This window comes from Palaemon carinicauda, chromosome 27 (genome assembly GCF_036898095.1).
Source record: "Palaemon carinicauda isolate YSFRI2023 chromosome 27, ASM3689809v2, whole genome shotgun sequence".
Classification (NCBI taxonomy): Eukaryota; Metazoa; Arthropoda; class Malacostraca; order Decapoda; family Palaemonidae; genus Palaemon; species Palaemon carinicauda.
In genome coordinates this window covers 1891411-1908558 of record NC_090751.1, presented here as the reverse complement: position 1 = coordinate 1908558, position 17148 = coordinate 1891411, and the positions used below count along the sequence as shown (strand labels likewise).

The window sequence follows — 17148 nt, the reverse complement described above, 5'->3', positions numbered from 1 at the left end:
CCCTTTACCACCATGGACGTACCGGTACGTCCTTGCAAAAAAATGCTATAAAAATTTTTTTTTTCATATTTTTGATAATTTTTTGAGAAAATTCAGGCATTTTCCAAGTGAATGAGACCAACCTGATCTCTCTGTGACAAAAATTAAGGCTGTTAGAGCAATTAAAAAAAAAATATACTGCAAAATGTGCTGGGAAAAAAAATAACCCCCTGGGGGTTAAGGGTTGGAAATTTCCAAAGAGCCTGGGGGTAAAAGGGTTAAAGTTTTTAACAACTTTTCCTTTGTTAGAGGCCATTTGGCCTTTAGGTGAAACCATGGCTAAAACCCCGCAGTTGTAATATAAAGAATAAGTTAAAAGAGATCGAGCAGAAAGATGCAATGAAGTATGAACAGATTTAACGTAAGTGCCCCCCCCCCCAAAAAAAAAGAAAAAATAAGCATCTAGTGGACGATGGGATGTTGCAAAGTCCCATTTATGGTTATGCTCATAACTAACCACCTTACCTAAAATATTGTTATCCCACATAAAAACAGAAACGACTATGATAGTACTTGGACCTATTTTTCCATATGATGCCTCATTATCCCCAATTATGATCATAATGTTTGTTCTTTAGTTTCTACAAAATATCCAACAATACTACTTGACGTATCTTTTAATCTTATCACCTCATCAATTGCTGCGCTAATTTTATTCCCTTAGCCTACTTTACTATGTTTACTAACATCTTTGAACTTTGTTTACACCTCAAATACTTTTTTCCACATATCCCCTACCAAAGAGTAAGCACATACATGAAACAAATGAGATACTGAACAATCATGATAAACATACCTTAGATATATATTTATCTAGAGGAAAAACCCTTTTATAATAATCTTCTGGAAGAGGTTTGTACATGTCTGAAAAGAAAACAAGAACCATGATTAGCTAAATATCAAACCTTACTCGGTGTCTTCCACTTAAATTATGGTTTTTGTTATTGTAATGGGCTTGTTACGATTTAAATACAGTATTGCTTTTTAAAAATAAACTTTTCAATTACATAAATACATATAGCAAAGCACTTCCCCCAATTTTGGGGGGTAGCTGACATCAAACAAATGAAACAAAAAAGGGGACGTCTCCTCTCTATGTTCCTCCCAGCCTGACAAGAGACTCAACCGAGTTCGGCTGGTACTGCTAGGGTGTCACAGCCCACCCTCCCACATTATCCACCACAGATGAAGCTTCATAATGCTGAATCCCCTACTGCTGCTACCTCCGCGGTCATCCAAGGCGACTGGAGGAAGCAGTAGGGCCTACTGGAACTGCGTCACAATCGATCGCCATTCATTCCTATTTCTAGCACGCTCTCTTGCCTCGCTCACATCTATCCTCCTATCACCCAGAGCTTCCTTCACTCCATCCACCCACCCAAACCTTGGCCTTCCTCTTGTACTTCTCCCATCAACTCTTGCATACATCACCTTCTTCCATCCATTCATCTATTACATATACCTACTAATTAATTTCAATGTCAAACTTACTATTCCTACTGATTTCTATTAGCTTTAAGCAAAACTTCATACGTAATAAATTTCTTGCCTACCCTGAGCCCCATGATTAATAGGAGCCTTAAGTATGGCTACACTGATAAAGAATAAGCTTCATTTTGTTAGGGAATGTAGTGTCCAGGAAGCTAGAGTTCTCTTGCTTCAGGGTACACTCAAGCACTCTTATTATATGTTTCCTTATTTCCTATCCTCACTGGGCTATTATCCCCGTCGGAGCCCTCGGGCTTATAGCATCTTGCTTTTCCCACTAGGGTTGTAGATTAGCATGCAATAATAATAATAATAATAATAATAATAATAATGTAAACAATGGCTTTGTATTAAAAATATTGATATAAAGCCAGGGGCAGGGGGAGGTCCCCAGGGGCAGGGGGAGGGCCCCAGGGGCAGGGGGAGGGTCCCAGGGGCAGGGGGAGGGCCCCAGGGGAAAGGGGAGGGCCCTATATTAAAAATATTGATATGAAGCAAAGTATAATTTCCTTTCGTAATGAAATCTTTATCCATAGAAAAATTGGTTACTTTAAAATACCTGGAATATTTCCCCAAAAACAACGTGGTCGACTCTGAGGGGAAAAGTATTTGGCATCGATTACGACGGGCTCTCGACCTAAAAACCTGTAAGAGTAAAAGTAAAATATCATAACAATGCGATGTATTTACCAACAATAGAGAATTGTCTCAGAAAATAATCAAATCATGATTTAGTCCAGCAAGCAATTTCACCATTACTCTCTATTTCATGACAATCTTAAATGTATAGCATCTTAACCCTTTTACCCCCAGGCTATTTGGAAATTTCCAACCCTTGACCCCCAAGGGTTATTTTTTATTCAAGCACATTTTGCAGTATATTTTTTTTTAAATTGCTCTAACAGCCTTATTTTTTGTCATAGAGAGGTCAGGTTGGTCTCATTCTCTTGGAAAATGCCTGAATTTTTTCAAATAATTATCAAAAATATGAAAAAAAAAATGTTTATAGCATTTTTTGCAAGGACGTACCGGTACGTCCATGGGGGTAAAGGGATGTGTTTTGTGAAACGTACCAGTACGTCCTTTGGGGGTAAAAGGGTTAGTATGGAGATACTGTCTCCCCTCTCCCTTAAAAACTACAAATTGAGGACCTTTGTCTAAAATAATATTGCTAAAGCAATTCTTATGATTCGTATTACTTACGTATTGATATGAAACTTAAATTCTCTTGGCATATGATTCACATTCTCGAATAACCAAAACAGGTGCCTATCCTTATTATGTAGAAGAATAGTTTTCAATGCCCGGAAATAGTGGAAAAACAGTATTCCAGTGCCGGTAGGATCTGAAAAGTACAATAGTAAGGAATTATATCAACCTTAAAATCACAAATTTTAAGTAATATCACAAATTTTTAAGTAATTTGTATTTTTCCTAACATACTTACCTAGAACTACCTTCTTAGGAGTTACTGGTTAACTCTACCTAACCGACCAGCTTTTTGTATAGTTTACCCCCCTCTTCCCGTTTTCTACGGGGTCAACCTCTGGCAGTGTGGTACGTGCCCTGAGGCGACCCCGGGGTCAGGCAGCGTGCTAGCTCAGGTCGAATCGCCAGTAAGTTTCTGGTAATTGTATTTTTCCTAACAGTACTTACCTCGAACTACTTTCTTTACTCCATAACGAACCAGTAAAGCACCACAAGACACAGGAACACAGAGGGAAAAGGTAGGATAAGGTAAGGTATGAACACAAGAGGACCACGTGGGGCCCGCGTGGGACACAAAGGGTCGCACTGGGTAAGGGGAGCGCGGCGAGATGTTATCACGACGCGACCAGAAAACTTACTGGAGGTCGAGACCTGAGCGAGCACGCTCTCTGACCCTGGGTCGCCTCATGGCGCGTATCACTCCGCCAGAGGTTCCCCCGCATAGAAAACGGAGGTAGGGTAAACTAAACAAAATTCTGGTCGGTTGGGAGGAGATCCTATATCAACCTTAAACTTGACTTTTCTTTTACGATGGTGATATTCTCTGCATCAATTCCATCTCCTGAATGTAGACCTGTGGTTGCGAAACTCCTTCATGGGGATCTAGGTAAAATTAGTGCATGGCATAGATTATGATTGTAAGTAAGTAACCAAATATTTGCATTGACAAGATCTCATTTAAACTTCTAGGTGTGATAGCAAATTTACTTATGAGAAACCTCTCCAGTCTGTGTCTTCTTACACTGCTAAAAAAAGGAGGCATACAGTATTAAGTCTAAAAATTTTTGGTGATTACCTTAAGAAAATGTATCAAATCTTTCATTCTAACATGTTTTGAGCATTTTTCTCGTATCTGGTCTTGATTTGTTGGACAAAAACTTCATCACTGATCAGGATATTAACCCTTTTACCCCCAGGCTCTTTGGAAATTTCCAACCTTTAACCCCCAGGGGGTTATTTTTTTCCCAGCACATTTTGCAGTATATTTTTTTCAAATTGCTCTAACAGCCTTAATTTTTGTCATAGAGAGGTCAGGTTGGTCTCATTCTCTTTGAAAATGCCTGAATTTTCTCCAAAAATTATCAAAAATATGAGAAAAAACTTTTTTATAGCATTTTTTTGCAAGGATGTACTGGTACGTCCATGGGGGTAAAGGGATGGGTTTTGTGAAACGTACCAGTACGTCCTTTGGGGGTAAAAGGGTTAATCTCTGGCACTGTCATTTAGTCTTTTCTTTATACACATTATATCTTATAAAAAAATCAAATGTACATGATGCAAAAAAAAAAAAAAAAGTAATAATGGCAACTGATATTGCAGTAGACGAAAATCACATTTTTTCTCTAAAAGGCCTCGTACTGCATATAAGTACTGTATCTTCACCTCAGACTAAGAAGAAACCTGATCACTTACCAAACAACCCTTTTCTATTAGGGTTAACAAAGCTGAGATCATTACACGGTGAGCCACCTATAAGGAGATCAATGGGACACATTTCTGCAATCTGTAAGAAATATACATAAAGCCTCGTTGAAACTTCGGCTGACTAAAGAATTTTATTTTTGGGTACAGCTGTATGCAAGTTTAATGAAGACAAAAAGTACAACTTGCAATAAAAATAAGGGAAGAGAACAATACATTCCTCCAACAATTAGAACAGAGTTTACAATTTGTAAATAAAGGCTTGAGTAACAACAAACATGTCTCAACAGTGCAATGACTTCAATATAAAACAGGTGAAATGCCATGCACAAATAACATCTGGTAAAAAAACAACTGAGAAAAGAAAGTAGACTGAGGTGGTATTGTCATGTCATGAGAAGAGATGAACAGTATATTGGGAGGAGAGTGATGGAAATGGAGGTACAGGGAACGAGAAGGAGAGGGAGACTGAAGCGAAGGTGGATGGACTGCATCAAGGATGACCTTCAATCAAAGGGATTAACCGGTGATGAAGTGTGGGACAGAGGTAGATGGAGAACGCTGGCCAGAAACATCGACCCCACATAAAGGTGGGAAAAGATGCAGACAAAGAAAGAAAGAATGAATGAAAGAAAGAAAAGGGAAGGAGAGAAATTTCTTTTGGGATGCACTTTAAATGGATATTGAACAAACACCTGTTACTCTACTAGCAAGCAAAAAACTACCTGAATGGTAGATTTTCATGGAAGTATATAACCTTAAGTTTAAAGGATAAAATAGATAACCTTAAAGGCAACAAATCTAATCTGCATGATAAGAACGCAAATATAAAGATGAGCAAGAACGTGAGAATTGAATAAACCCACCTTCTTGTCTGTGACCGCTTGTACGTCACCAATGTTGACTACTCTTGAGCCAAAATTTATTGAAGCCACATTTTTGGCAGGTTCGTTGATTTCTGCTGCGTAATACACTTCAACGTCTAAGCCCAGTTTATCCAGTACAAAACGACCTGAAAAAGAAGGCAATCAGTTTTCAAACTAACTACATCATTATTTACCTACTAACAGATTGTAAAGTACTGTGAGTGGTTACAAATAACCATAGCCTAGTGATTTGAAAACATAATTCTATATTAGTGCCTTGGTAAATAGATTTTGTTATAAATCTGTCGGTGTTCAATATAACTCATGGAATTCTTCTACAAAATCATGGCTGTGGTAAGGTTTGGGGACTATCAGATAGTAATAGTTTATATATGAAAGATTTATTTCAATATTACTGTATTGTTCTTAAACTTCTCTTGCCATTTTTCCTTATTTCCTTTCCTCACTGGGCTATTTTCCCTGTTGAGCCCTTGGGCTTATAGCATCCTGCTTTTCCAATTAGGGTTGTAGCTTAGCAAGCAATAATAATAATAATGCTGTCCTAGTCCATAAAATACAGATAATGGGGAATATTAATTGTACTTTGGGTATTATAGCACATGCTCATTATCTAAATTCCAAGAGACATTAATACAATACACAGGTAACTAATTATTAAAAAATAATTTTCTTGGTTCAGCAGATAGTAAATCCTTTCTAATTTCAAGACCATAAATAATATATTTTCTATGAATTCAAGCGTTAAATTCAAAATGATAGACAGCCATCTATGTCTAGCGCCATCTTCCCTGCATATGGTGTAGTGCATGACTTTAATGGAATTCCTGAACCTTGACATAAAACTTTATCTAATAAATGATTGAAATTACCACTTCTATCGTTACCATAAAAGTAAAATAAATGAATGGGAAATCCATCTCGTGATGTGTGAAAGAGAAAACTTGAATTTAACCCTTTTGAGAAAGATTATCAAAACAACAAATTTCTAATTTGTTCAGTGTCTGACACTATTATTATTATTATTATTAAATGCTAAGCTACAACTGTAGTTGGAAAAGCAGGATGCTATAAGCCCAGGGGCCCCAACAGGGAAAATAGCCCAGTGAGGAAAGGAAATAAAGAAAAATGTTATTTTCATAAGTAAAATAAATTTTTGAATATACTTACCCGATAATCATGTAGCTGTCAACTCTGTTGCCGAAAGAAATCTACGGTCGGGATACGCCAGCGATCGCTATACAGGTGGGGGTGAACACCACAGCGCCATCTGTGGTCAGGTACTCTAGTACTTCTTGTCAACACCACCTCAATTTTTTCCTCGGTCCACTGGTTCTCTATGGGGAGGAAGGGTGGGTCAATTAAATCATGATTATCGGGTAAGTATATTCAAAAATTTATTTTACTAATGAAAATAACATTTTTCAATATTAATCTTACCCGATAATCATGTAGCTGATTCACACCCAGGGTGGTGGGTGGAGACCAGCATACATGTTAACACAGAAGCTAAGTATCCCGTATTTTATTTTATTAGTTATTCAAAAATAACATAAAATAAATAAGTACCTGGTAAGGAAGACGACTTGAACCATTACTCTGCCTTTATTAAGTACGTCTTTCTTACTGAGCGTAGCGGTCCTCTTAGGATGCTGAAGTATAAAGGGCTGCAACCCATACTAAAGGACCTCATCACAACCTTTAACCTCGGCGCTTCTCAAGAAAGAATTGACCACCCGCCAAATCAACAAGGATGTGGAAGGCTTCTTAGCCGACCGTACAATCCATAAAAAGTATTCAAGAGAAAGGTTAAAAAGGTTATGGGATTATGGGAATGTAGTGGCTGAGCCCCCGCCTACTACTGCATTCGTTGCTACGAATGGTCCCAGGGTGTAGCAGTTCTCGTAAAGAGACTGGACATCTTTGAGATAGAATGATGCGAACACTGACTTGCTTCTCCAATAGGTTGCATCCATAACACTCTGCAGAGAACGGTTCTGTTTGAGGGCCACTGAAGTAGCCACAGCTCTCACTTCATGTGTCCTTACCTTCAGCAAAGCAAGGTCTTCTTCCTTCAGATGAGAATGTGCTTCCCTAATCAGGAGCCTGAATAGGTAAGAAACTGAGTTCTTAGACCTTGGAAGAGAAGGCTTCTTGATAGCCCACCATAAGGCTTCTGATTGTCCTCGTAAAGGTTATGACCTTTTTAGATAGTACCTAAGAGCTCTAACTGGGCAAAGTACTCTCTCCAGTTCGTCCCCCACCAAGTTGGACAGGCTTGGGATCTCGAACGACTTAGGCCAAGGACGTGAAGGAAGCTCGTTTTAGCAAAAAACCGAGCTGCAAGGAACATGTAGCTGTTTCAGATGTGAAAATTATGTTCCTGCTGAAGGCGTGGATCTCACTTACTCTTTTAGCTGTTGTCAAGCACACGAGGAAAAGTTTTTAATGTGAGGTCCTTAAAAGAGGCTGATTGGAGAGGTTCAAATCTTGATGACATAAGGAACCTTAGGACCACGTCTAGATTCCAGCCTGGAGTGGACAACCGACGTTCCTTTGAGGTCTTAAAAGACCTAAGGAGGTCCTGTAGATCTTTGTTGGTGGAAAGATCCAAGCCTCTGTGGCGGAAAACCGCTGCCAACATACTTCTGTAACCCTTAATCGTAGGAGCTGAAAGGGATCTTACGTTCCTTAGATGTAACAGGAAGTCAGCAATCTGGGTTACAGTGGTACTGGATGAGGAAACTGCATTGGCCTTGTACCAGCTTCGGAAGACTTCCCCTTTAGACTGATAGACTCTGAGAGTGGATGTCCTCCTTGCTCTGGCAATCGCTCTGGCTGCCTCCTTCGAAAAGCCCCTAGCTCTTGAGAGTCTTTCGAAAGTCTGAAGGCAGTCAGACGAAGAGCGTGGAGGTTTGGATGTACCTTCTTTACGTGAGGTAGACGTAGAAGGTCCACTCCTAGAGGAAGAGTCCTGGGAGTGTCGACCAGCCATTGCAGTACCTCTATGAACCATTCTCTCGCGGGCCAGAGCGGAGCCAACCAACGTCAGCCGTGTTCCTTTGCGAGAGGCGAACTTCTGAAGTACCCTGTTGACAATCTTGAACGGCGGGAATGCATACAGGTCGAGATGGGACCAATCCAGCAGAAAAGCATCCACGCGAACTGCTGCTGGGTCTGGAATCGGAGAACAATACAACGGGAGCCTCTAGGTTATAACGGTAGCGAACAGATCTATGGTTGGCTGACCCCACAGGGCCCAAAGTCTGCTGCAAACATTCTTGTGAAGGGTCCACTCTGTGGGGATGACCTGACCCTTCCGGCTAAGGCGATCTGCCATGACATTCATATCGCCCTGAATGAACCTCGTTACCAGCGTGAGCTTTCGATCTTTTAACCAGATGAGGAGGTCCCTTGCGATCTAGAACAACTTCCACGAATGAGTCCCTCCCTGCTTGGAGATGTAAGCCAAGGCTGAGGTGTTGTCAGAGTCCACCTCCACCACCTTGTTAAGCTGGAGGGACTTGAAGTTTATCAAGGTCAGATGAACCGCCAACAGCTCCTTGCAATAGATGTGAAGTGTCCTTAGCTCCTGATTCCATGTTCCCGAGCATTCCTGTCCGTCCAAAGTCGCACCCCAGCCCGTGTCTGATGCGTCAGAGAAGAGACGGCGGTCGGGTTTCTGAACAGCCAAAGGTAGACTTCCTTGAGAAGAAAGCTGTTCTTTCACCACGTGAGAGTAGAACTCCTCTCTTCGGAAACAGGAACTGAGATCGTCTCTAGCGTCATGTCCTTTATCCAGTGAGCCGCTAGATGATACTGAAGGGGGGGAGGTGGGGTCTCCCTAACTCGATGAACAGTGCCAGCGATGAAAGTGTCCCTGTTAGACTCATCCACTACCTGACTGAGCATCGGTTCCTTCTCAGCATGCTCTGGATGCAATCTAGGGCTTAGTATATCTTTGGGGCCGACGGAAAAGCCTGAAAAGCTCGACTCTGAAGATCCATACCCAGGTAGACAATGGTCTGGGATGGGACGAGCTGGGACTCCTCCAAATTGACCAGGAGGCCCAGTTCCTTGGTCAGATCCATAGTCCATCTGAGAATCTCCAGACAGCGACGACTTGTGGGAGCTCTTAAAAGCTAGTCGTCTGACGGAGCCGGACACAAGATCATGGTACTGCTGCACAGTCTGTGAACTGTCAACCATGGGGAAGCGAGGAAGTACAGTGACAACCCGAAGCTGTCTAGACTGTCTGGGTCGTACAGACAACTCCTTATCGGGTTGCTGAGGTTGCCGCACTGCGTCACAACAAGACACTTCTGCTGGTTGTTGAACGTCTTCCCTTGCTGCCTCGAGGATGGTCTTACTGCAAGAAACTCTTGCCTCAAAGGTAGAGGAGGTTGTAAGGCATAAGACTCCTGTCCCCATTGTTGAGGAGGTTGCCGCGTGGTAAGAGGTTCCTGCCTCAAGGAAGGTGGAGGTTGCTGCACAACGCTGGTATCTGGCAACTCCCAACGCGGTAGCTCACGCATGGAGGTAGCTTGAGGAACCTCAACTTCGTACGTCTGGCAGACTGGACTGCGTAGAGGAGGAGGAGCGCTCGCAGGAGGAGGTGTGTTAACCTTCTCTGCCTGAAACTCCTGCATCAACACCGCAAGCTGAGACTGCATTGTCAGCAGCATAGACCACTAGAGTTTAAGAAAGACAACAACAAACGGAGCTACTGTCCGTTGAAACTGAGGGTCTAAAACAGCTGGTGCGGCAACAGACGGAGTTACTGTCTGTTGCGATACCACCTTGCCTCTCTGGGAGGTGTGCAGTTGTCGTACTGCAGCAAGTCCGAACTGACCCAGTGCTAATGGCACCACCTAGGAGTTGGACTTGCGCGGAAGGGACCGACTTGCACTTAAAAGCTGCAAGATTTGGTCCATGGTTTCTGCAAGAAACCTCTTCCGCAGACGAGGAATAAATGGGCTCTCTCGTCTTAGTGTGGGTGGGGTGATCAAGTCGGCTACGTGAGTTGGTTACACCCGAAACCACGGAGGGAAACGTCTGTTTGTCGATCAAGGCCTGCTGAACCCATAAGTCCTTCGACATTACTTCTCCCCTGGGCTTGGGAGCTTGTAAGAGGTCCCAGACTAGGCGAACAACTGGCACGAACAGACGAACCCTCGAACGCAACACTGTAAAACTTTGCGCCTATCACTTTATCACTTTTGATTTTCTGTTTGCACTTATTTCACTGAACTCGAAACTTTAAGTGGTTTGTACCTGAAACACGCAATTCTATCCTTCATTAAAAGTTAGTAATTGCGAAAACAGTATTACAATGTAACAGAAAAACATAATGAAAGATAAATAATTCAGTGGCTGGAAAAGAGATTAAACACTAGATCAAATAAACTACGTTTAAAATCTCTCACCGCATAAAGTCTGAGAACAAGAATAAAACTCTAGAAACGTTTACCTTCTTCCCCTAAAGAGACTAGGGAGAAGAACAAAAACGATAACGTTACCCGCTTGAACGAAACGTTTATCCTCCTCTCTCTCCCTCCGTCTCTATCTCTCTCTCTCGACTTAGCACCTGAGAGAAGAGCCCAATTATATATATCGTTAAAACATATTATTGTTAAAGGAAAAAAACTGAAAGGTTTCCCAAATAAAAAGTTCCTTTATTAGAATAGAACCATTAAGCTAAGAAAGAATGAACAAAACGCTAGAATCGGTTTACTCTTACTGCAACGTGACACCGTGATAGACTCTCTCTCTATCGTAACGATAGAGCGCAAGTTGAACGTTCTGAACGTCAACAACTGCAGAGACAAAACAAAACGTTAGTTCAACTTTGAAAACAGTACAAGACTATCAAAGAAATTCTTTCAAAAACATTAAAATAGCATAATATGTTAACAGGTAAAAACGAAATGACGGGCTCAAAGTTAATTAACTTCGTTACCAAGAAAAGACCGCCTACTATTAGGAAAGGTCGAATATAAACAAATATAAAAATTAATTTAAATAAGTTTATAATAAAAGGAAGTTAATCAAAGAGGCCTATAAAAGGCGGAGAGATATAAAATAATTCTATAACTTTGTTAAGCAAAATTAAGAGTCTATACTCTCTTCGACACCAACACTTCCGTCTAAGGGAAGGGTCGGCCATTAAAAAGTGAAAGAGAGTTCATACTCTCTTCGAACCAAAATTAAATCAACAATTAAATCAAATTAATTCCAAAAACTTGCTAAGCTAATGAAATAGCTTCCTGAATAGCGAAGGCTAAACTCTAGAGCAAATACATCACCAAATCGTGAGCAATAACTCCAGAATCAACAGCGTATCCATGTAGGTCTAGCCGGAGGCACGACAGAGGAAAAATTGAGGTGGTGTTGACAAGAAGTACTAGAGTACCTGACCACAGATGGCGCTGTGGTGTTCACCCCCACCTGTATAGCGATCGCTGGCGTAACCCGACCGTAGATTTCTGTCGGCAACAGAGTTGACAGCTACATGATTATCGGGTAAGATTAATATTGAAAAATAAAATATTTTAAGTACAGTAACATTAAAATAAATATTTTCTATAAAAACTATAAAACTTTAACAAAACAAGAGGAAGAGAAACTAAATAGAAGTGTGCCCAAGTGTACCCTCAAGCAAGAGAACTCTAACCCAAGACAGTGGAAGACCATGGTACAGAGGCTATGGCACTACCCAAGACTAGAGAACAATGGTTTGATTTTTGGTCTAAATACCATCACCGAAGAAAGCTTTCATATTAATCAAATCCCGATGATACCAGAACTTCAAAAAGGGCACGAGACATGCAATCTACCTTTCATCATTTATAAAAAAAACATGAACAGTTAACCCTTTTACCCCCAGGCTTTTTGGAAATTTCCAACCCTTAACCCCCAAGGGGTTATTTTTTCCCCAGCACATTTTGCAGTATATTTTATTTAAATTGCTCTAACAGCCTTAATTTTTGTCATAGAGAGGTCATGTTGGTTTCATTCTCTTGGAAAATGCCTGAATTTTTTCAAAAAATTATCAAAAATATGAAAAAAAAAATTTATAGCATTTTTTTGCAAGGACGTACCAGTATGTCCATGGGGGTAAAGGTTTGAGTTTTGTGAAACGTACCAGTACGTCCTTTGGGGGTAAAAGGGTTAATATTTCACATAAGACTTATTTTCTTACCTGTGGCAATCCCATCAAATAAGGAGAGAACCCTTATGGGCTTCTGTGGAAACTTTGATATATCCGGAGTTTCGTCTTCGACTTCGGGAATTTGAGTTTCAGGATTCCGAGGCTTGTCGGCAATCTGTTGAAAACGATGTCTTGAAAGATACGGCACAATTCTAATGAACGTATATCTGCGGACCTCTAAAATTAAGCATTAAAGAAAAGTTTGTTTTGCAATGAACGAAATACCTTTTACCTTTCTTGGTCAGTAAAGGTGATCAAATTAAAAAAAAGGTTATTTCACTGAGATTATCAGAGGCCATTTCATGATACAGTATACTGTACAAAATTTATTCAGCCCTGTCATTTCCATTGATGAAGGTGGCTCCAGAAGAAAACAACAGAATGGTCACTGTTCCATTCATAATTCTAACTCATGAATTGCTGATCAACACTGGGGAAAAAGTTCCCCCTTGAGTTGCTTTATATACAGTAAATCCTCCAATACACACTTTACTATTTGCATTGTTTTTACTTGCACTACTGTGATTGCTTCGTTTTTAATACCTTTAACTCTATCTACTGTTAACATCGTAAATCTTCCTAGTATTGATGGGAAAGAACGCAAATCATAATGTGCACTTACAAAGCGGCAATGTGAATGTTACATAAGGGGTAAACTAAGAATTACCGGCATGTATAAAAAATAATAGATGCATCTATATGACTTGCTCAAGAATGAACAATATAATTGCATTAAGAAATGTTTTAGCATTCAAAGAGCTTCAAAAGAGTAAGAAGGATAATCTTGAGAGCAATATAACTACCAATATCTTCAAAATAATCATCATCATCTCCTACGCCTATTGATGCAAAGGGCTTCAGTTCGATGTCACCAGTCGTCTCTATCTTGAGTTTTTAATTCAATCCTTCTCCCTTTATTTTCTCCTACTTTACGCTTCAGTCCTCAGCCATGAAAACCTGAGTCTTCAAACTCTTCTAGTGTCTTGTGGAGCCCAGCTGAACTTTAGATGATCTAATCTATCTTGGGGAGTGCGATGAGCATGCCCAAACCATCTCCATCTACCCCTCACCATGATCTCATCCACATATGGCACTCAAGTAATCTCTCTTAAAAGTTTCCTTTCTAATCCTGCCCTGCCATTAAACTCCCAATATCCTTCTAGGGGCTTTGTTCTCAAATCTACTGAATCTATTAGATATTGTTTCATTGTCATACCATGACTCATGTCCATAGTCTATAGATATCTTCAAATATTTAAAATATATAATAATGTAATGCTATCATATTGAGATCTGACTAACTTCTAACCCCTTTACAGTTTGAAGTCGCTCTCTCTTTGCTTCTTAAATAACTCCCCGAGAATCATAAAAACATAGAGGTCTGTAATACATATAAAAACATGTTTCTTACTTCCATGTTAAAATAATGCTGACTAAAGTTTAAATACATTAAAAATAAGATTACACTATTAATGTAAAAGTAACATGATATATAATGTTGGCTTATAAGATTTATGAAAATGGGGAAGAAATCCCAGTATTCCTGGAGGACATTCAATGTTCTTACACAATTAAGGGAAATCATGGCAGTTGCAATAAGAATTGGAAGTAAGGAAACAGGAACGGAAGTAGAGTCGAAGGCTAAACTGTGGGAAGTCCCATTATTCCTGGAGGACATTCAATGTCCTTACACAATTAGGGGAAATCCTTGCTGTTGCAATAAGAATTGGAAGTAAGGAAACAGGAACGGAAGTAGAGTCGAAGGCTAAACTGTGGAAAGTCCCATTATTCCTGGAGGACATTCAATGTCCTTCCACAATTAGGGGAAATCCTTGCTGTTGCAATAAGAATTGGAAGTAAGGGAACAGGAACGGAAGTAGAGTTGAAGGCTAAAATGTAGGAGTACCTAGCGGCCAAAGAGACACAGCAAAGACCCCTTAGTCATGCCTACGATGCATTGTGCGAGGTGCCATAATATACTCAAAGACTGTACATGTATTACCTTTTCCCAATCAGGTCTCGGTTTCAGGATTCCATGGGTTTCCACACTGTATGGTGTACAGAGAAAGCAAAGCCAAGGATCTGTATCCATAATATCCTGTAAAGCTTTAGGGGACACCAGGAGTTCGATGCATCCAGAACAAAACACTCTGAAAAACAAGAATAAAATGTAACGTTTCGTTTCGGAAGTCGGGTACGTTTCATGATTACGTAATGTGTTTTATGATTATTGGAGACAAACTTTTAAGTATGGAAAATGTTACATATATAGGACCACTCAATTTTCTTCACCTACTCTAGATGCTTAATTGATAAGGTGATAATGGCAGTAATTATGAAGTATTTTGAATAAAAAGAAAAATGTCTTTAGTGCTAACTTATTTCATCTATGTAACAAAATTGATGATAAAGTACAAGACGATATCCACCAATTCAAAATATAGTTTTGTTCTATCTCGGGTGCGCAGTCCCTTTCGTTTTATTCAATAATAGTAACAATAATGTACATATGTTTGCCTCTAACTGACATTTCCATTACACCAAGTGAATGCCATAATGTAGTACGATAGGAACAGCAACAATATTCGTGTTTGGTTAAACCTTACATAAAGGAGTAACTTTACCCAGAAGAAAACATCCCTATTTCCAGTTTCCTTCAAGCGTAAGAAACTTACTACGATTGAAAATAAACAAAAGAATTGTCGAAATCAACGTACTTTCCACACTCTTCGCCATCGCATATGATAAGTTCTCCGGGGCTGCCACAAATAACACAGTATCTCTGTAAACACGAAAACCTAAATTAAGTTCACTGTCAAAGTTATGTAAATGACAGGTGACCAATTCAGAAAAAAATCTGAAGGACCCTATAACTTATCAAGCATTTAATATAGATTATTATTTCAATTACAGTTTAATTATAGCATTTAAAAGCTCATTTGATTATCTAAAAGTTCAAGTAATTATTATCATTCGTAATGCAGTTACCATGTCCTTATAGGTGACTTTGAGGTTGTCAGCAGGCTAAGTTCTTTTATCATTATTTATTCTTCTCAATTTGTCTACATTTTACATTGATTAAACAATTTCCATTCTAAAATAGACATGCTTGCTTATAGACAATAAATTCTTGAGTAGGTAGGGCCTCATAAATAGCGTTATATCTTTTTGTTTATTCTTATCATTCCTTCCTATTTTAAAAATTATTTTTTCTCGTTTACTTTAAAATGTAAATATATTCATACATACTCTGAATAATTATCTTTTTCTGTATTTAATGGCTCTTTTATGTTTAATTGCTTAATTTTTAAGTTAGAAAAGTAAAAGTTACAACTGTTCCATCATTGGATCAACCTCCTTCCTACATTCGTAATTTTTAGGAAGCCTACCCTAACTGTTAGGTAATCGTTTATTTATATATTTACATTTTCTGGATTCTGATCTAACAAGTTAGTACCACAATGTTTTAAGTTGAAGTTTACATAGCAGCTTCACTAAGTCATAGTTAAAAGATTTTACAAACTGCACTTGGTTTTAGTAAAGATATTAAAGGCTACTTCGGTATCTTGAAAATCTAAAATAAAAAAATATACTTACAGTAGTGCCATCGGGAACAAAACCTGACAAGTCATCTAATTCATCCTGCAAAATGCAAAATGGAGTTTTTATGATAAAACAAAGTTTTATGAATACTTACCTGGCAGTTATATATGTATATATATAGCTGATATCTCTAAATCAGCTATATATATATAGCTGATATCTCTAAATCAGCTATATATATATATAACTGCCAGGTAAGTACTATTCATAAAAATGGAGTTTTTATGATAAAACAAAGTCTTATGAATACTTACCTGGCAGTTATATATATATAGCTGATTTAGAGATATCAGCTATATATATATAACTGCCAGGTAAGTACTATTCATAAAAACAAATTCAGAATTACAAAATATTATAAAAGGAAACTTACTCAATACTTCAGTAATCTAATTCTCCCAGCAAGAAGAAGAAGAAGAAGAAGAAGAAGAAGAAGAAGAAGAAGACGAAGAGAAAGAAGAAGAAGAAGATATAAAATTACTACAGAATTTACATATTGGAAACATCCCCACCTGACGGTCAGCGGGACGGGTTCGAGTCCCACTCGAACTCCTTAGATTCTTGATGTCTCCACAACCTCAACATCCTTGAGCTAAAGATGGGGGATTTGGGGGAGTATACATGTCTACCTGCTGAGTCATCGACAGCCATTGCCTGCTCTTCCCTGGTCCTCGTCAGGTGGAGAAGGGGCTTGAGCACTGATATGCAAATATGGTCATTCTCTAGGGCACTGTTGCTGTCCCTTGCCTCTGCCTTTCATGAGCAGCCTTTAATCCTTTAAAGACCAGACACACTATGGTCATTCTCTAGGGCACTGTCACTGTCCTTTGCCTCTGCCCTTCATGAGCAGCCTTTAATCCATTAAAGACCAGACACACTATGGTCATTCTCTAGGGCACTGTCACTGTCCCTTGCCTCTGCCATTCATGAGCAGCCTTTAATCCTTTAAAGACCAGAGACACAACGTACATTCGCTGGGTACAAGCAATGAATTCACTTCTTATATTACTTATC

General features: G+C 39.4%; 1 protein-coding gene across 4 annotated transcripts in view; it reads right to left on the bottom strand.

The window, feature by feature from the left end:
* The window catches only part of LOC137620500 (DNA (cytosine-5)-methyltransferase 3C-like), a 102991-nt gene that overhangs the window by 21463 nt on the left and 64380 nt on the right, over window positions 1-17148 (bottom strand). For all 4 annotated transcript variants that reach the window (XM_068350678.1, XM_068350680.1, XM_068350679.1 and 1 more), the window contains 9 exons: window positions 16129-16173; window positions 15249-15313; window positions 14534-14681; window positions 12523-12646; window positions 5304-5449; window positions 4429-4519; window positions 2731-2872; window positions 2087-2172; window positions 836-903 (listed from right to left, as the gene is read on the bottom strand). In XM_068350678.1, the coding sequence (XP_068206779.1) occupies window positions 836-903; window positions 2087-2172; window positions 2731-2872; window positions 4429-4519; window positions 5304-5449; window positions 12523-12646; window positions 14534-14681; window positions 15249-15313; window positions 16129-16173 (915 nt within the window). The remainder of the gene's footprint in view (window positions 1-835; window positions 904-2086; window positions 2173-2730; window positions 2873-4428; window positions 4520-5303; window positions 5450-12522; window positions 12647-14533; window positions 14682-15248; window positions 15314-16128; window positions 16174-17148) is intronic.